Source organism: Aulostomus chinensis, chromosome 3 (assembly GCF_037954235.1).
Source record: "Aulostomus chinensis isolate RoL2024-O1b breed Wild chromosome 3, RoL_Achi_v1.0, whole genome shotgun sequence".
NCBI classification, from domain to species: domain Eukaryota; kingdom Metazoa; phylum Chordata; class Actinopteri; order Syngnathiformes; family Aulostomidae; genus Aulostomus; species Aulostomus chinensis.
The window spans coordinates 11637730-11657839 of NC_141322.1; the positions used below are offsets into that span (position 1 = coordinate 11637730).

At 42.1% G+C, this 20110-nt stretch overlaps 1 protein-coding gene across 3 annotated transcripts; it reads right to left on the reverse strand.

Annotated features, from left to right (window-relative positions):
• Positions 1-233: 233 nt before the first annotated feature.
• On the reverse strand, positions 234-20087 carry LOC147267681 (monocarboxylate transporter 2-like). Of its 3 annotated transcripts, XM_086198659.1 has the most exons (6): positions 19863-20087; positions 18516-18736; positions 9854-9997; positions 6990-7805; positions 2015-2315; positions 234-1022 (listed from the first exon to the last, which is right to left on the reverse strand). In XM_086198659.1, the coding sequence occupies exons 2-5, from the start codon at positions 18730-18732 to the stop codon at positions 2029-2031; spliced, it is 1464 nt and encodes a 487-aa protein (XP_086054785.1). In that variant the 5' UTR covers positions 18733-18736; positions 19863-20087; the 3' UTR covers positions 234-1022; positions 2015-2028. The 3 variants fall into 3 exon arrangements, with proteins under 3 accessions (XP_086054785.1, XP_086054783.1, XP_086054784.1); XM_086198657.1 differs by having other exon boundaries at positions 234-2315; positions 19863-20063; XM_086198658.1 differs by lacking the exon at positions 19863-20087 and adding an exon at positions 19663-19806 and having other exon boundaries at positions 234-2315.
• Between the last annotated feature and the right edge of the window lie 23 nt (positions 20088-20110).

Genomic DNA, 20110 nt, shown 5'->3' on the forward strand with positions numbered 1-20110 from the left:
CAAAGACCTTGCGTAATGCGAGGGGACAGAAAGTAGCAAAAAAGCATGCATACTGTATGTGTTTGCTTGTGTGTTTTTAATTTAATGGCTTGCTGATTTGATGATGTGTGTGCGTGCCTGTGCGAGACCAAACGCAGCCCGGAGCACCAGCCTGGAACTTCCAGGCCTTGCTTCATTAGGTGCTCGTGCCCTTAAGCTGCTGACATTTCCAAACTTGTTCCCCAGTCTTCTAATTGTCATGAAAAATTGCAGACAAGATTTTCCTCAAAAAAAAAACAAAAAAAAAAAACGAGACAATTGAATGCACATGGAGTTTAATAAGCTTTAAAATACAGTGTTATCCACAGTATTACAGGTACATTGTACAATCTTGTGTGTGAATGTCAGTTGAAGTAAACAAAGCCTTTTGTTGGACACAGACAACGGAATTCAAAAAGCTGCTATGCTCTTCAAGTATAAAACTCCCACGAACTCACATGTATCTCGCTTTTGTCGGACTTACAGCAACAAAAATGTCTGTTGATGTGCACAAAAAGACCAAAACACAGCATCAAATAACAGTGCAGGAACATCAGTTCTCACCTGCATCATACCAAACAATCTTACCTAGCACTGGGAACCACCTAAGTTTCAACAAAAAAAAAAAGACAAATATTGATACAAATTTGAATTATTAGCTGTCAACAAACGAATACTTGTATTTCTTAATAATATGTCCGGACACAGTTTATGATGAATTAATAGTAGCTAGAAATGTGTTGAAACGACCAGTATTTAACAAGTCAAACCTGTCGGCAGTTCTATCTTCCAAATACTTTGGCTCGTGCTCAGATGTCAAGCACATGATGGCAGAAGGATTTCTGTTTTGAGTGAGTTCCCTACAGACACATCCACAGTCATTTAAGGGGATTACGGTTCGTAAAGAGACAATATGGTGTCTCATCACAGCTTCGAAGCAACATATGCAGCACGCAAGAGGTAAGTAACTCTTCCTTGTTCAATGTGATGTCAACTCCGGGTTTCTAAGAGGACAGAAACACTGAGTATATGAATGAATGACTACGGCTGAATATGCAACTTTAAAAGGCAGGAGCCTGTAGTAAAAGCAGGTTAGAGGGTTAATGAGTTAACTTCGTGGTCAACATCATTGTCACGGTAACACACAATGCAGGACTTACCTGCTGGTTAGGAGTTGAGATAGGAGGCCAAACATATAGAAGCGCTGCCCAATGACCAATTACTTCTCGTAGGCAATCTCACCACCATTCATCCAATTCACAGTTCAACTTTGGTACAATTTGACAGACAGACCTTACAGTATATATTTGTCATATGTGTGAAGGCTGATTGTTTGCTCCTCGAGTGAAGTCTGTAGCGCTCCACCTCTCTGGTGATTGGTCATCTGCTGCCAATGTTGCCCCTTTCATCAGAACTCACTCCCAAAAAGGTGGTATAGCAGGCCCCCGGTGTCTATATTTACATGTAATACTGCGGAACACATCTGTGTTATGGCAGGTAAACTGATCAGGATGTACTGTAGAGTCTGAAATTACTTGAATGAGCCAGGCAAAGCTCTTGTTTCTTCGCCTCGTCATTTCATCCTCATTCAGATTACATGTACTGTCATGACTGAAGTTCATCCAGAGTAATTAGACTTCGCATCCAGCACGCTCATTGTCCTTCCTCTACCATCCTAATTACATCAGCTTCGTTTAAACTTTGCGTGTTTTTTTAAAGCTTGTTAGTAAATGTAAACATAATTGACCATTGTAAACATTATATCTGCCTACCATCATAGCAGCACTATTATTGTTGAGATGTTAACATGGCGATACCTCAAAGGACTGCTGTGTAGTTGCCTATTCTTGAACAGGCACTTGCATGACTGTGTTTTGCTTGGTAACAAATTTAATTTCAACAACAATGGACAACTGAAATAAATGACTGAAAATCAACTAAATAAATAAGTGGGTTAGCAGACGCTAGCATAACATTAATACCCCTACACACTTACATAGTGGCGAACAATCAATTTGGCCCTTCAGCAGCCTTTGGCTCCCCCTGGAGGCTATTTTCATCTGTAGCCACAGCTACAGTTTGCTCATACAGGAGCGTCTTCTGCATCTCTGCCACTGAGACACTCCGCTGGTCCTGGCTCTCTGGGTTCTGCTCTCTGTCCTTGGCCATCTTGTCTTTTTCCAGCATGTGATAGTTGTAAATGTTCATGACGAAGAGGAAAAGGCCGCCGGTCACAATCATGGTGCCGCACATGAGGAAAAGGTACTTATAGTCATTGAATTTGTCCACCAGTAAGGCTGTGTGAAGACAAGAAGGTGGTTGATTAAACAGGGCACTTGTGGATAAATATACTGATAAACTAATGTCAAACCAAATTCCAGAGTCTCCATTTATATAGCACAACAAAACACACTGTACCTAAATGACATTTTCATTTGACTGTGGTACAAGTTTGAAAGTAAAGACCAAATTCACATTTGGCTGCATGCATGTGTGTGTGTGAGAGAGAACCAGAACAGGGGTAAATTTAAAATGAGCCATGTCGGAAATGACAGGGGGCCACCATTACACCCTCACTGGATCTCCCTGCATCTCCTAGAAGGCAATTTGGAAGGCTGCTACCAAAACGAATCAGAAGAGAGGCCCATTCTCAGAGCCATAAATATCGAGCCAAAGTCTGCAGAAAAGTGACAAAAGTGCTTTAGATCAGATTTAAGCCTGCAGGTTTTCAGGGTCTTAACCAACACACACCAGCCCAACCCAAACGCCCTCTCCTCCTGATGAGTCGCAGTCTCTCTCATGGTCAGATGTTCTTTCATTTTGAAAATTCACCCATTTTGTAAGATTTTTGTTGGGTTTACGGCATCCAAGAAATCTTAATAGATATACAGTACAGTCATATGAAGAGGAGAGGAAGTTTAGAGCATTTTCCTTGGTCTTTATGACTAATATTTGTAAGTTTGTGTGTGAGTGTGTGTGTGTGTGTGTGTGTGTGTGTACTGAACACAGGTCACTTTGCATCGCCATCACAATACAGGCTGTATCATCTGATTGATAGCACTCATCTGGTGAATGTACGCCGATGACCATCACCCTCATTAAGACAGTCCTTGATTGGCTAAGCAGTAATTAAGTCCATCTGGCATCGTCACCTCTTTTTTAATGCATTCACAGTGTAATTATGGCCCAGGTACAGGACTTTAATGACGAGAGTTTAAACCGAGCATCATTAAACACCCAAAGCAAAAAGCTAATTACTCCGACGTAGCTCACTTCCACCTAATTGGATTGACCCAAAGGTGCGTGGGCGCCGTAACAAGCAGACTAGTTAGGGTAGATGTAATGATTGTGCCCTCTGGAGGAGAATGCTAGATGTGCAGTCAGACTCCTATTTACTCGAATAGATGGGTGCCTCAGAACAGGGTCGCACCAGAAAAACTCAGGGCAAATGAATTTCCACCTCATTAAAACTCCAGTTGGAGTCATGGGGAAAGTTTGCCAGTGGGCCGCTTTGCACAGCTGATTAAGTCTGTGCTTCTTCAGTGTATTTGTGTCAGACACACTCATCAGGGGTCTCTAAATGAACCTTAAGGTTGACACACACTTGTGCACACAGCAAGCACATCAATTACTATACCAGCACTTCTGTGGGACAAGTGACTCTGCATCATTTCAATTCAAAACCCTTCTACTTGATCCAGGCTACAAAATTCAGAAATCCAGACAAATAAACTAAGCACAAACTGTTGGAAATTCAATCGGTCCACAAAAGTGTTTTGTCAGCGGCGACAGCAACAGGTGAACAAGCTAAAAAGATGCAGAATGACTCTGCCCCCATTGGGATTAGGTGAGATGCTTTTGTCACTTGCCTAGTACATCATGTTTAACTTCCCGAACGCAGCTGACACACCTGAAACCAGACTTAATGGTAAAGTAGAAGCAAAGACCTTGTGTGACCTGTTAGTGAGGCGATAATGGAAAAGTTGCAGAATTTAGTGACAGAGTAGAAAGGATGTTTTTTGTTTAAATCAATGCCAGTCTGACCCAGAGCTGATGAATACCCTTGTGTATCGCCAGGTTATTCAGTGAAGGCCGATGAAATCCTTTCCCATTGCAGACAAAATACAAATGATAGCTGTGTTGGGTTTTTTTCAAATTTTTTTTTTTTGGGCCAGTAGGGTCAGGGCTTAGGTCGTCAAATGACTGAATTTTTTTCAATCAATTGGGAGAGTCAGACTGAACCCATGAAACAGAAGTCAAAGTGTGATTTTTTTCCAGGGTAAATGGGCTGCTTCTTGTTGGCCTCTGCGAACACATGTTGATGAAAATGCGCACCCTTTCCAACTCTCCAAATATTATCAGGCTAAATTGTGAGGCATTTTTTTTAGGTGTGTAACAAAACACTTTATTCATTATGAGACAGATGCTTTTTTCACAATGTAAGTCGATGGGGAAAAATTCTTTTGGTACCACAGCGCATCACAGGAGAGATGGGGTAATTTTTGAAATGATCAGGCAGTTTCTGTAGGCTAGGAACCTATGGGGCCAGCCCAAGAGGGCCAAATACAGTAGAGCACCACAAACTGGTGTTTATTTATATCTGCGCTGGTGGTCTCCACTCTCCTAGTCATCTTCTGCCAGCTGTTTTACACAAAAACTATCAGTTTTTAATTAAAAAAAAAAATTTAATCAAGAGAAAAATGTTTGATTGTGGTAAAATCCTGAAATGGCAAAGAAGCATAGCAACTGTAAAGAATAGCCTTGTGATGACACCATGTTTTCGACCATGAGGGCAACTTCAATCTACAGCATCATCAGAGACAGAAGAGAAGAGATAGAAAGCTTTTGATGAGCTGCTCAGCAAAAATGTAGCTTGTGGGTTCGTACTGAGCAACAAAACCAAAGACAGTGTCTGTCTCTAACAAACCAGACAACCAACCTGACCTCAAGTTACTTCATTATATCAAAGTAAAGGTAGTAGTTCTAGAAATGTCTGTGTACTTTTCAGTTAATACCAATATCAATATCTATATTTAAAAATGACTGACAGGCCTCTTTTTATGCACTCAGGATATTACATGGTTTTGTGTTTTAATAAACACAGACTCCTCCTGGAAATCTCGCCTTATTGTGATCAAAGAGTTTGAGTGCCCTAATGACCCTAGGAGCTATGCTGTTGGGGCAATTTTTCCCCTGGTAGGGTCACCCAAGGCAGACTGACAGACAGACTGGTCCTAGGCCCAGCTCGATAAGGTTAAATGGACTCGTTCCCCCCATGGACCCACCACCCGCAGGAAGAACCGGAAGAGTCCGGTGCAGTGTGGTTTGGGCAGCAGACCAAGGCAGGGGCCTTGGCTGTTTGATCCCCAGACATGCAAGCTGGCTTTTGTGACATGGAATGTCACCTCTGTGGCAGGGAAGAAGCTGGAGCTGGTGGAAGAGCTTGAGCATTACCGGCCTGTTATAGTCGGCCTCACCTCAACATATAGCAAAGGGTCCGGAAGCCAAGTACTTGAGAGGGGTTGAACCCTCTCCTTCGCTGGAGTTGCTCCAGGTGAGAGGCAGAGGGCCGGGGTGGGCTTTTTGATAGCAACCAGACTCTCTGCCTGTACGGTGGGGTTTACCCCGATGGCTGAAAGTGTTGCTTCCCTGCGCCTTTGGGTCGGGGAATGGGTCCTGACTGTTGTCTGAGCTTATGTGCCGAACAGCAGTTCAGAGTACCCACCATTTTTGCAGTCCCTGGGAAGGGTGCTTGATGGCGCCCCAACTGGGGGACTTCAACGTTCACATGGGCAATGACAGCGTGACCTGGAGGGGTGTGATTGGGAGGAACAGCAGGCCCAACCTGAACCCGAGTGGTGTGCAGTTATTGGACTTCTGTGCAAGTTGCAGTTTGTCCACAACTCACACCATGTTTGAACATAAGGATGTCCATCAGTGCACGCGGCACCAGGACATCCGAAGTCGTAGGTCTATGCTTGATTTTCCTGTCATATCATCTGACCTGAGGCCATATGTTCTGGACACTTGGATGAAGAAAGGAGCTGAGCTGTCAACTGATCACCATCTGGTGGTGACTTGGATCACATGGCAGGGGAAGACACAGTGCAGACCTGGTAGGCCTAAACGAATAGTGAGGGTTTGCTGGGAACACCTAGAGGAAGAACCTGTCAGGATGATCGGCCAAAATGAGTTTCCTCCGCAGGGTGGCTGGGCTCTCCCTTAGAGATAGGATGAGAAGCTTGGTCATTCAGGAGTGACTCATGAGTTGAGCCGCTGCTCCTCCATGTTGAGAGGAGTCAGTTGAGGTGGTTTGGGCATCTGGTGAGGATGGCTCCTGGACACCTCCCTTGGGAGGTTTTCCAGGCATGTCCAACCGGGAGGAGGCCTCAGGGCCAACCAAGAACATGCTGGAGGGATTATATCTCTTGGCACCTTGGGAGTCCCCCGGAGGACCTGGTGGAAGTGGCTGGGAAGAGGACAGTTTGGACTGTCTTGCTGAGGCTGCTGCCCCTGCGACCTGGACTCGGATAAGCGGAGGATGATGAGGACGACAACAAGGATAATTAAACTAACTTGCACGTCTTTGGACTGTGGGAGGAGGCATGGGGAGAACATGGAAACTCCACACAGAAAGACCCCTGGTCTTTCATGTGATGAAATGTCATTTTTCCACACGACTAAGGAATGACTTGATATGCAGACTAACATAGATGTTTAGTGGGTTTGAATTTGGTTTGGTTTTCATCTTGATGCTAAAGACACTTGTGGTAATTTTTTTTTTTTTTAATGCTGCCTTTGTTATTGCTTCCTATTTTCCCTTGTTTGTGCCTGAACTCGTTTTGATTGTATTTTTGCAATTAATTTTGACATTGATTTATGTGGTCGTAATATTGTGGTTATCTAGAGGGGACTATTAGTTTTTTAAAAGCATAAAACACAAGCACAATAATAAGAGTGTGGACAGTTACCTGCAGCAGGTGGGCCCAGCAGCATGGGGAAGCACTCTATTATGGTCACCAATCCAACAGCACTGGGGAAGCGTTGATTCCCCATCAGGTCCATCAGGCACTCAAAAATCAGGGCGAAAACCATGCCGAAACCCACACCAAAAAACACGGCGTAGACTACCAGGAAGGCATAGCTTTCAATCAGCGGGCACAGTAAGTGGCATGTACCGTTGAAAACCATGGCAAAGCTGAAGAAGTACTGTACTCGGGGCCTGATCCACTTACTGTTGGCTACCAGGCCAGTGCCAGGCCGAACAAACATGTCCACAAAACCCATAATGGAGAGCAAATAGGCTGCTGAGTACTCATCCACACCCTTACTGATAGCATAGGCTGACAGAAACACAATAGGTGCATATGCTCCAAATATGAACATTACGCTCCCTATGAGGTATATTAGAAAACCGCGATCCTTGAAGAAAGTCAAATCCAAAAATGTCTTTGCAGTTTTCATACAGCTGATTTTATGCTTGCTGTTGCAGTTATTTGTCTGCTCCTCCACTTTCTTCTGTGATGCGACACAGGATGATTTACCAAAAGGGACAACCGGTCTCATTAGGGCCCCGGCGACACAACAGTTGAGCATCAGAGCCCCGAGGATGAGGAGACTCCCCCTCCAGCCAAACCCATCCAGCAGGAACTGGTTAAGAGGGGCCAGAAAACACAGAAACACTGGACTCCCAGCCATAGCTAGCCCGTTAGCTAGAGGACGCTTGGCCAAAAAATACTTGCTGATGATGGTGAGTGATGCATTCAGATTGAAAGCCAGTCCACAGCCTGCCAAGATTGAGAGAACAGTCACATATCCACAAATCTTCAGGAAAATGGACCTCTAATCTGTACTAAACTGCTAAATGCAGTTAAGGGACTGTTGTGTTTGGTCTCCAACACAAATTTCATCACTTAATGTTGGAGTTTAATCCACAAAAAGATGAAGGAATAGGGAACACATTCACTTTTAAAATCATCATTGTATGATTACATCCATATGTACAGTTATAGAGGAAAAATTATGCAGAATAAAACAGCAGAAATGAACTTAAACACTATCCCCATATATTGATTCATTAACACACAAATAACAATGTTTAGCTTTTAGTTTCAAATGACAGTAATCAGTATGTCCACAACGCATCCTCTGAAAGCTCAGGAGGAGACTGACTGTGTGGTGGATGCCTCTTAACAGTTTTGTGTGTGTGTGTGGGGTGGGGGTGGGCAGGATACCTACGTCTGATTACTCAACTGCTCTAGAAAAGTTTAGAAAGTTAAAGATTGAAAAGTCTTATTGTATGTTTAACATGTTTCTCACAGTAAACAGGAGGACAAGGGGGGCTACACTAGATAAATTCAACAAATACAGGCACGGTGAGGTACATGTTAGTGTCAGTCACAGTAAGTGCGTTGAGCTTTGACTGTGACATTTAACCTCATCTGCAGTATATATGGCACTGATCAATACAAAGTGTAAAGTCCATCAACGCTTTAAAGTCAAGGAGCCGACTCTACGCTCCCCGTTGACCTGTGGAGGGAATATATTGTAGCTTCACGCTTTCACACAATCACCAATAATTTTCATCATCATACATTGCAAGTTGATCATACAGGAATTGTCTACACATGTACAAACATAATTAGCTGCTTAAAAGAGATTTTTTTCTCTTAAGACTGAACCACATATGCAGGAATAATATAAGAGTAAGTGAAGCAAAAATGTATGTGATTTTCAAAATATTTTCAAAAACTGAAAATTAACTGTTGCTTAAACTTGTCGACAAATTCTGTTTCAATGTGTTGGTGTAATTAGATTTACTGGACAGCTACTCTCCCTCTGATCCTTATCCTCAAACAAACAGTCTGTTTATTCCTTTCCATCTATACACACAGCAATAACGCACAAATCATATCCATCCATTTTCTTCCTCTTATCCTGTTAAGGTTCGCGGGGGTGGGGGGGGCTGGAGCCTATTCCAGCGGCTGTCGGGCGAGAGGCGGGGTTCACCCTGGACAGGTCACCAGTCCATTGCAGGACCAACACATAGAGACAGACAACCATTCACACTCACACTCCCACCTACGGTCAATTTAGAGTATCAATCAGCCTCGTCCCCTCTTGATGTCTTTGTACTGTGGGAGGAAGCTGGAGTACCAGAGAGAACCCACACAGGAACAGGGAGAACATGGAGACTCCACACAGAAAGATCCTGTGATGAGACGGGGCTTGAACACGGAATATTCTTGCTTTGAGGCGACAGTGCTGACCACTCCACCCAGAAAGATCCTGTGCCCGTAACAGGCCTATTAATCCTCCACTACTGCCCTTGGCAGGGTAATGAGCCTCTCAGGGTGGCAGGAAGCCCCCATGTGATAACTGAGAGGAGCCTACAGGAGAAAACAGGGGGCCGCAGTGAATCCTGCTATCTGGGATCAGATGGTCTTAATTACCACCATGGTCCTGGTCCCCTTGGTGCTCTAACTGCCCCTAAGGAGCTGGGACAGATGCCCTTGGTCCCAATAAACAGCAGGGGGAAGCAGTTCTGGCAACCCAAAGATTCTGAAGGGACGTGAAAAGATGCAGACTGCCAACCTCCCAACCCCAGAGGAGCCTAACCAGGTCGATGGTGAGCAAGTCACATCTCCACATCATCAAACTGACTGGCTCACTCTCTTTATCCCAAATACACGGGTGTTTGACTTGTGGACTTTGAACATCATCGCCAGTATGTGGAGAGAAGCTCAATGTTTTGGATTTCCAGGCTTGGTATGCAAGATATTTCTAAAATCAAAAAACATTCTAAAACAAAAAATAAATAATTCAAGTACCTTACCCCCAATGATGCCAATGCAAAAGTAGAGGTAAATGATGGAGCTTCCAAAAGAGGCAGTTACCATGGAGACCCCACACATCAGTCCACCAAGTGTGACGATCAGACGGCTTCCAAATCGATTGACTAACATGCTGCTCATTGGACCTAAAAAGATATGAAAAAGGAGAGAGTCAGTGTTATTGTAGGTCAATAATTCTGAAATAATTCTGTCTGCTGATGGAGAATCAATAGTGTTCACTCCAAGAGAAGCTGACCAGTCCCTCAGTCTTTAGTAGGATTTAATGCTGCTGATTCAGCCAGTGTTTATTCCCAAGAGTAGAAGCTCTGTTCTACACACGCTGAAGTCAGAAGAATATGAACGCAGCATCAAGTGTCCTGTGAACAGAAGGCCTGCACGCTGAGATCTGGCTGTGAGAGGCTGCACTGAAACAGATGTAACAAAAAACAAATAAATCTTGTACTAGTGAACTATGTGCCAGGATTCACACGTTGCCCACACAAGCACCAGTTCTCACTCCACACATTACAACAAAGGCAAAGGGACATTCGCAGAAGGAGACTTACATCCACGACAAAGCAACTTGGTGGCTCATTAAATTCTCCTCAGATCATGTAAAACACTAGTGATCAATCAGCAATTAAACAGTCTTTTATATGCTGTCACTCTTCACCTTGCCTGAGAGAGTGACACTGCACCACCAATCCTGATGAAAACATCTTTTTACTCCTATTAGTTGTTGAAATATTTATTCATTTTACTCATTTTATAAAGAAAATGAGGACAGCATCAATCAAACTCTTCTCCTGTGTTGGTACCCTGTCTCGATGAAAAGCCTTATGTGTCTGCGTGACTCTTGTAAGTTATACCAGCAGGGGTCACAACCCCCCTGGCAGGTTCTAACAAGCCTGGACAGTTTCAGAGTAGACTAAATCCGGGTGTGGGGAGAACAACTCCGTCCTGTAAAACTTCAGTTACAGAAACTTAATGCAAACTCACATCTACAGGACTTCCAGTGGACTAGAGCCGAGTCAAAGGCAGCAGGACTACCCCTAATTAAAGCCTGGTTCCCCACCCGGGAAGAAGAAGTAATCAAACTAATATGTAGGCTGCCACAATTTTTTTTTCCTTGTTCTTGATCTATGATATTATTTAGATTTTACTATTATTATTATTAGTAGTAGTAGTAGTAGTAGTAGTAGTAGTAGTAGTAGTAGTAGTAGTAGTAGTAGTAGTAGTAGTAGTAGTAGTAGTAGTATTGTCATTCTAAGGCAGTTTTTCCCACTGCTATCATGACAATAAAATATCAAATTAGTCTCTGATCAAATCTGTTCATCAAAGTGAAAAAACATGTCATTTCCTCTTGTCACCAAGTACCTTTTCGACTAATGTGCCCAGTGAGTGAATGTTTTTTCCTTGGCTCATATTAGTTTTAGTGAAATCCTGCTGATAGTTAAACAAACCACCAAAAACTTGACTTCCCTTGGTAATATAAGGTTGTTTATTCCAACCTCCTAGGGTGAACAACTCATTTTTTATTTATTTATTTTTTTACAGTGGAGAGGAGGCTGGCTGAAACGGTTCAGGGACCTGATGGTAACTATTGTTCCAGCTTTGATACTTTTAAAAATACAAAAATAAAAACACTGATTATCCACAAAAAGACTTGTTACATAAGTTTGGGTATTGAAACTGAAGATATTTGCAATTATGTTATGCTTAAATCCATAGACGAAGGTGCAACCATGCTTCAAGCTAAATGTGTCTGACAAGACGCACAAGAAAAGAACATTTTCGCAATTATATTGGCTGCTTGATAGCTCGTTTCAAAAATCTTCTACCTCGCCATCTGGGTCTACTTGGATGTGATGCATTTTCTTTGAGTATGGGCATCTTAAAAAATGTTGATAAAATGTCGTTAATCAAACTAATCAATTCAGATTCATTAGTGTTCCCACCTCAGAACTTTTTATGTCTAGTAGATGTTATCAAACTGCAATGAAATCTATTAGCAAGTCACGCTAATTTCAACGGGCTACATTCAGACCAAATCAGATGGAGTGGAAGGACGCTGGCTCTCCTGTTCATCTGAATAACGAAGCATGTTTTAGGTGCTACAACCCAGAAAAGTTGAACCTTTGTCAAATTTTTAAGATCATCTTTCTTCAGTTTGTATCCATTTATTTTTAGTTTGAGTGGAGAGAGCAGAGGAATAAAGTGTGTCTGTGGTTTCCAGTCTGATTGCGCCAGGTCATAGTCTCCTCCCATGGTCTACAGGGCCTAATGCAGCTCAGTCTCCTCTCTTGTTGTCTCAAGACCGCCAGAGGTCTGATGTTCTCAACACAGCAAGCATCTGAATGTTTTTTCATCTCCACCATCATGTTGTGGTCAATTTGTTTGTCACCCCTTTTGCTGCTTCTCAGACTCCTCAAGTTCCTTCTCAACAGCTTCAGTCTCCACATATAGCTGGCAGAAGGCCTCCATCTTCTTGATTAATAGGGATGAGGGCTGAAAGATCTGGAGCTGCTATCTCTTCCATAAGGAAGGCTTAAACGTAGAGGACAAATTCTACTGTATGTCTGTACAGTGACAATGAAAAGCTTCTCTCACACTTCCACAGCCACTGATTTGGTCTGAAACCACCCTTAAGCTACAGGACATCAGGCAAACAATAGTAATTCTTCCACAAATATCATTTTTAGCATTCTTGCTTCATGCTGACAAAAATACAAATCTCCTTCTTGCTGTTTATATAGTTACCTGTGTGTGTGTGTTGTGTAGGACGAAGGTACATGACCCTCTCACTCTGGTCGCATCTCCCACTCTACCACCATTTCCACTATCATTATAACTTAATCATTTGAACTTTTTGAGTCAGAGGTTTTTCTGAAAAGGCTGTCATTTGACTCCCGTGGGGCCCCCCCGGTGACAGACCCCAGTGCGCTGAACCTTCCTCTGATATATTCCCCCTGTCTCACTGCTCCACTGGGTGACATTGCTGAAGCCTTGCCAAGGACAATATGATGAAGCCATATGCCGGAGCCACAGCGGAGAGAAATATTTCACCAGTTAGTCCTCTTTGAGGTGAGTTCAGGTGAGTAGCACACCCTGTTGGAATGTCACCTTGAAAACAGCTCCAGGTGAATTCATAAACTCTCGACGGAACTTTCATTTAGTCACAAAATGTTGTCTGGTTCCTTTTCTGAACAGCATCACCTACAGCAGCAAACCTATTCCACGGAGGTTGGATTATTGACTGACTAATTTGCTTTATGTGTAATCAGTGTTGTGGTGTATGTACTGCATCTTGCTATTCTGTTCTGTTGACACCCCCCCCCCCCCCCAAATCATAATGGGTGAAAATAATGCAAAATTCCTCCACTGAACCATGAAATCACAGATAAACCATATGAATTAGCGAAACCATTAATACTGTGCCTTTTGTTTTGGTGGAAGAGTAAGATTTAACACTCTTCAATGACCAACTGATTGATTAAAAAAAAATTAGATCATATGAATATATAGGGGTTCATATTTTACTTTTAGAAGATTCCATTCATCTTCATGTACACACTCCACAGAGCTAAATCCAACTAATAACTGAGGTAATACTCATCCATCCATCCATTTTCTACTGCTTAGTCTGTTAAGGGTTGTGGTTGGAGGGGTTGGAGCCGATCCCAGCAGCCTTCTGAAGGGTCGCCAATGGATTTGATACCCAACCATGAAATAGCAAACTGTTCCATACACAACCCAAGGTTCAATATGCACATGAATCCTTATTTCTTGGTTCAACAGGGAAAACAAAGGATAGATTGTGTGTACATGCACATGTTCATTCACACGCGCAGTGACCGCTCGTTATCTTCTGCCCTCAAAGAGCTGTGAGCTCCCAGTGAATGTAGAAAACTATTTCCGCTTGAAGAAGTAGAAGATTAGCAGTGGATTCTTTCAGCGAATCACCTCTGCCTTTCTCTTAAGCATCACCACAAAGTTGAAGCTGACTTCGATAAAACATTTTGAAAAGAAATAAAAATGTTTTATGGTGTTTTCTTTTATTATGTTCTTGCTCATTTTAAAAGTACAGTGTACTCAAGCATCTTCTTTTTCCTAACAGTACAGTTAGACTGTTCTTTAGTAATTTTTGCTAGAAAAGTTAAAATATGAGGACGTTTAAATATTTCAACTCTGGTAAATTAATAGAAATGTAAGAATATTATGTACCTTTAAAACAGCAAACTGATCCAAAACAAAAACCCTGACACTTAAACATGAACCCAAGCGTAGACTTTAGGAACCTGGGTATTTTTACTTTTAAGTCCTCACATCACTACTTTGTCCAGAAAGAAACAGCCACATATATTTAGCTTGAAGCAACAACAATAAAACTGTCACTTTGTTAATTTTCGAGTACATCATCCTGTATAATCCATGCCTTCTTTATCCAGCCATATACTCAATAATTACCAAACACTGATTTGATCTAAAGAAATCCAAACATAATGCTTCCAGTACTGCACTTGCTCAGCTTTGACCGTGTCAGTGTAGATCATTTAACTGAGGTCAGGTGATGACAACAGCACTCTGCTCATTAGTGAGTTAAACTATTTCTATCAGTCATGTGAAGTCAATTTAGGAACTACAGATCTGGTCCAAAGCAAGGAAGAAGTCAGCCGTTGTTACCTGCAGACAGAGGTCAGCTGCCCAAAAATAAAAGTATTAATACATTTGGAATGAAACTGAGATTTATCTCTGTGACTATGACCATGATGATGATTAGTTGTTCTGTTCGAGGAGTGGTTGATTAGTAGACCTGTGACCGCTAGTAAACATGTGACCACTAGTAGACCAGTGATCATTGGTAGACCAGTGATCAATAGTAGACCAGTGATCATGAGTAGACCTGTTATCATTAGTAGGCCAGTGATCATTAGTAGACCAGTGATCATGAGTAGACCTGTTATCATTAGTAGACCTGTGATCATTGGTAGACCAGTGATCAATAGTAGACCAGTGATCATGAGTAGACCTTTTATCATTAGTAGACCAGTGATCATTGGTAGACCAGTGATCAATAGTAGACCAGTGATCATGAGTAGACCTGTTATCATTAGTAGACCAGTGATCATTAGTAGACCAGTGATCATTGGTAGACCAGTGATCAATAGTAGACCAGTGATCATGAGTAGACCTTTTATCATTAGTAGACCAGTGATCATTGGTAGACCAGTGATCAATAGTAGACCAGTGATCATGAGTAGACCTTTTATCATTAGTAGACCAGTGATCATTGGTAGACCAGTGATCAATAGTAGACCAGTGATCATGAGTAGACCTGTTATCATTAGTAGACCAGTGATCATTAGTAGACCTGTGATCATTGGTAGACCAGTGATCAATAGTAGACCAGTGATCATGAGTAGACCTTTTATCATTAGTAGACCAGTGATCATTGGTAGACCAGTGATCAATAGTAGACCAGTGATCATGAGTAGACCTGTTATCATTAGTAGACCAGTGATCATTAGTAGACCTGTGATCATTAGTAGACCAGTGATCATTAGTAGACCTGTGATCATTGGTAGACCAGTGATCAATAGTAGACCAGTGATCATGAGTAGACCTTTTATCATTAGTAGACCAGTGATCATTGGTAGACCAGTGATCAATAGTAGACCTGTTATCATTAGTAGACCAGTGATCAATAGTAGACCAGTGATCAATAGTAGACCAGTGATCATGAGTAGACCAGTGATCATGAGTAGACCTGTTATCATTAGTAGACCTGTTATCATTAGTAGACCAGTGATCATTGGTAGACCAGTGATCATTAGTAGACCTGTGATCATTAGTAGACCAGTGATCATTAGTAGACCAGTGATCATTAGTAGACCTGTGATCATGAGTAGACCTGTGATCCTTAGTAGACCAGTGATCATTAGTAGACCAGTGATCATTAGTAGACCTGTGATCATGAGTAGACCTGTGATCATGAGTAGACCTGTGATCATTACTAGGCCAGTGATCATGAGTAGACCAGTGATCATGAGTAGACCTGTGATCATTAGTAGACCTGTGATCATTAGTAGGCCAGTGATCATGAGTAGACCAGTGATCATTAGTAGACCAGTGATCATTTGTAGACCTGTGATCATTAGTAGACCTGTGATCATGAGTAGACCTGTGATCATTAGTTGACCAGTGATCATTAGTAGACCAGTGATCATTAGTAGACCTGTGATCATTAGTAGACCTGTGATCATTAGTAGACCAGTGATCATTAGTAGACCAGTGATCATTAGTAGACCAGTGATCATTAGTAGACCAGTGATCATTAGTAGACCTGTGATCATTAGTAGACCTGTGATCATTAGTAGACCTGTGATCATTAGTAGACCTGTTATCATGAGAAGACCTGTGATCATGAGTAGACCTGTGATCATGAGTAGACCAGTGATCATTAGTAGACCAGTGATCATTAGTAGACCTGTGATCATTAGTAGACCAGTGATCATTAGTAGACCTCTGATCATTAGTAGACCTGTGATCATTAGTAGACCAGTGATCATTAGTAGACCTGTGATCATTAGTAGACCTGTTATCATGAGAAGACCTGTGATCATGAGTAGACCTGTGATCATTAGTAGACCAGTGATCATTAGTAGACCAGTGATCATTTGTAGACCAGTGATCATTTGTAGACCAGTGATCATTAGTAGACCAGTGGTCATGAGTAGACCTGTTATCATTAGTAGACCTGTGATCATTAGTAGACCAGTGATCATGAGTAGACCTGTGATCATGAGTAGACCAGTGATCATTAGTAGACCTGTGATCATTAGTAGACCAGTGATCATTAGTAGACCTGTGATCATTAGTAGACCTGTTATCATTAGTAGACCTGTGATCATTAGTAGACCAGTGATCATTAGTAGACCAGTGATCATTAGTAGACCTGTGATCATTAGTAGACCAGTGATCTTTAGTAGACCTGTGATCATGAGTAGACCAGTGATCATGAGTAGACCAGTGATCATGAGTAGACCTGTTATCATTAGTAGACCTGTGATCATGAGTAGACCTGTGATCATTAGTAGACCAGTGATCTTTAGTAGACCTGTGATCATGAGTAGACCAGTGATCATGAGTAGACCAGTGATCATGAGTAGACCTGTTATCATGAGTAGACCTGTTATCATTAGTAGACCTGTGATCATGAGTAGACCTGTGATCATTAGTAGACCAGTGATCATTAGTAGACCTGTGATCATTAGTAGACCAGTGATCTTTAGTAGACCTGTGATCATTAGTAGACCTGTGATCATTAGTAGACCTGTGATCATTAGTAGACCTGTGATCCTTAGTAGACCTGTGATCCTTAGTAGACCTGTGATCATTAGTAGACCTGTGATCATTAGTTGACCTGTGATCATTAGTAGACCTGTGATCATTAGTAGACCTGTGATCGTAATCTTAAATTATCAGACATATTGTTCCCGTCATCACACAGTGAAGTCAAATTTATTCCTGCCAAATGACTGAAATGAATTTATCTCATGACACTTTAGGAGTTAAGCAGGTTTAGTTCCCCATGAGCAGGCACATCAGCGACAGCAGCGATTAAAACCTTTGAGCAGACACAGGCTTAGAATACTTCGCATGCAGAATTCACATTTGAGAGATCCTCAACTTTATTTTACTTCATTTTTGCACGTTGGTTTGCATAGTGGTGCAGTGGTTCACACTGTTGCCTCATAGCAAGAAGGTTCCAGGTTCAAGTCCCGGCTCCAGCACAGGATCTTTCTGTGTGGAGTCTCCATGTTCTCCCTGTGCCTGTGTGGGTTCTCTCTGGTACTCCAGCTTCCTCCCACAGTACAAAGACATCAAGAGGGGACGAGGCTGATTGATACTCTAAATTGACCGTAGGTGTGGCTGTGAGTGTGAATGGTTGTCTGTCAGTATGTGTTGGTCCTGAGATGGACTGGTGACCTGTCCAGGGTGAACCCCGCCTCTCGCCCATAGCCACTGGGATAGGCTCCAGCCCCCCCCCGCACCCCCTTATCAGGATAAGCAGTAGAAAATGGATGAATGGATGGATTTTTGCAAGCTTTCAACTCCATACTATGAGCTAAAGAAAACATTCAAATATCAAATATTCAGCCCTTTCAAGACATTATGATGTGTATTTTTTCATATTTCTACCCTTAAAATGTTTTTTCTTCTTCTTCCCCAATGGAAGTGATTGGAGAAATTCAAAATTTTCACATTTTTCCACTTGATATGCAGCTCACAGCATTCCCAATGTATTTTCTGCATGAAATATCCATTTTCTATGAATTTTGATTGTCTGTGTACTCTTATGCCCGTAAACACAATCAATTTAACATGTATGATAATGTAAATATGACTAAAAAAGAAAGGAAAACAAGGTTTTGCTTGAAGTGAAATTGTTGTTTTCTTCTGGCCCGCAACCTTTCCATGTTTCATACTCAGTTTTCTGTGTTTCAATAACAAATTAATTTACTGAAAACCAGTATGCTGCAGCTACACCCAGCTGTGCTCATGAGGAACCAACCATTGCAAACCAATCTAAACGATCTGAGGAAGTTCGACCACTTAATTTTTTTCAAATATAAGAAACCCATATTGACTGTATCAACTTACCGCCAGCGTACATGGCAGCCAGCATGATGGAGGAAATCCACGCTATATCACTGTAGCTGGTCTGCAATTCTTCTTGGATTGCTTTGAAGAAAATGGAGAGGGCTTTGGGTGTGGAGTAGGCAAATCCAATCGATATGTGGGCCCCGAACACCACCATCCAACCCCAGCCTCCATCCAGGGGTTTGAAGCCCAACTCGTCTGCCTTTGTAGCGGGCATGTTCCTGTTAAGACAACATATAACACGTTTCATAGTTTAAACAAACAAAGTCTTAAAGCTCATGCGTCCAACAACTTTTTCAAGTATCACGTGGACAGGATTTTAAATGAAGGACTGAACATTCATGAAAAGTTCTTGTGTACATGTGTCCTTAAAAGCTCACAAGCTTTTTTAGCCCTCAATTTAGTCTTACAGACAGGTAAATTGGTGTCGCGTTCTCAAACAAACGTGTTTGCCCCGGCATCACTTCTTTGAGAATTCAGAAGACAGAGTGCAAGGTAAACAGCCATAGGGTCAAATAAACAACAACAAACAAAACACCCCAACCCTGATGAAGGCTGTAGTGAGCTGACCCAGGTACTTCTCACCATGAAAATATATTTACGTCCAAACTTTGAAGTGTTTCTGTGATATTTGTGAGTACTTGAGAGGCTTTCTGAGTGAAGTACCGCTTACATGTTACGTGAGGTACACAATAGATGTCAGGAGCAAGGACTCACAGATTAAACAACAGGTTAAACAAAATCCCTGAATCATTTAAAAACAAATGTGGGCGCAAGAACATTTTATGAATACAACACATTGCGCTCACATTAATACGCCGATGGACAACTCTTAACATGACAACTAGTGAAGGTTTTTTTTTTTTTTTAATAATTTTAAAATAAAATTGCTAAATTTACGATAGGAAACAGTTAAACTAAACCAAGCCAATCTACGGCATTTCTACGTAACAAAGTCTACAGTCTTAAATAAATCAATTCAGTAACTAGGATGACTCCAGCATGTGACAGGACGCATGGTCAATAACGAGGTTAAGGGTTCACGCAGTATAGAAACACGCGTGACATTTCTCTTATTTTATACACCATTAACACGTTCTCGTAGATTTCTCTAGCTTTCTTTCCCATTTCCCATTTTACTTCTCACTTTCTCTTCGTAACCTGGTCGGCAACGATGGGAAACACGAGAAACACATTCAACGACAAAGAATCTTCATCCGTAACACACACGTGGACACGTCTCGAGGATACAGAGTGACTACGGTAACAAAGTTGTGACGCTGATGCAACGTAAAAGTGCCCCCCCCCCCAAAAAAAAAAGTGTTTTAGAGTCAGTCGTCAGCTCACCTTCTTTCACTGAACGCCCTCGCGGCTCTTTTAGTAACAAAGTTGAAGCCGCAACTTTCCGGCAGCTGCTCTTCAAGGGAGGGTGGTCACGTGACCGAACGGTGGCTCTCTGGGTTTGAACGTTCAGTTCTGATGAGCGTCATCTTACCACTCCGACACTGTCATAACACCGCACATACACTTCCAAAAAAAAAAAGAAAAGAAACAGCAGGCGTGTAAAAGGTACAGAATACACCAACTAATTATTA

Bases quoted from the DNA above. Each gene is read 5' to 3' on its own strand.
- LOC147267681 (XM_086198659.1), bottom strand. From the start codon at position 18,732: ATGCCCGCTACAAAGGCAGACGAGTTGGGCTTCAAACCCCTGGATGGA. The intron at 9,998-18,515 runs GTAAGTTGATAC...ATATCTTTTTAG, and splicing joins GGCTGCCATGTACGCTGGCG to GTCCAATGAGCAGCATGTTA. The intron at 7,806-9,853 runs GTAAGGTACTTG...CAATCTTGGCAG, and splicing joins TTGCATTGGCATCATTGGGG to GCTGTGGACTGGCTTTCAAT.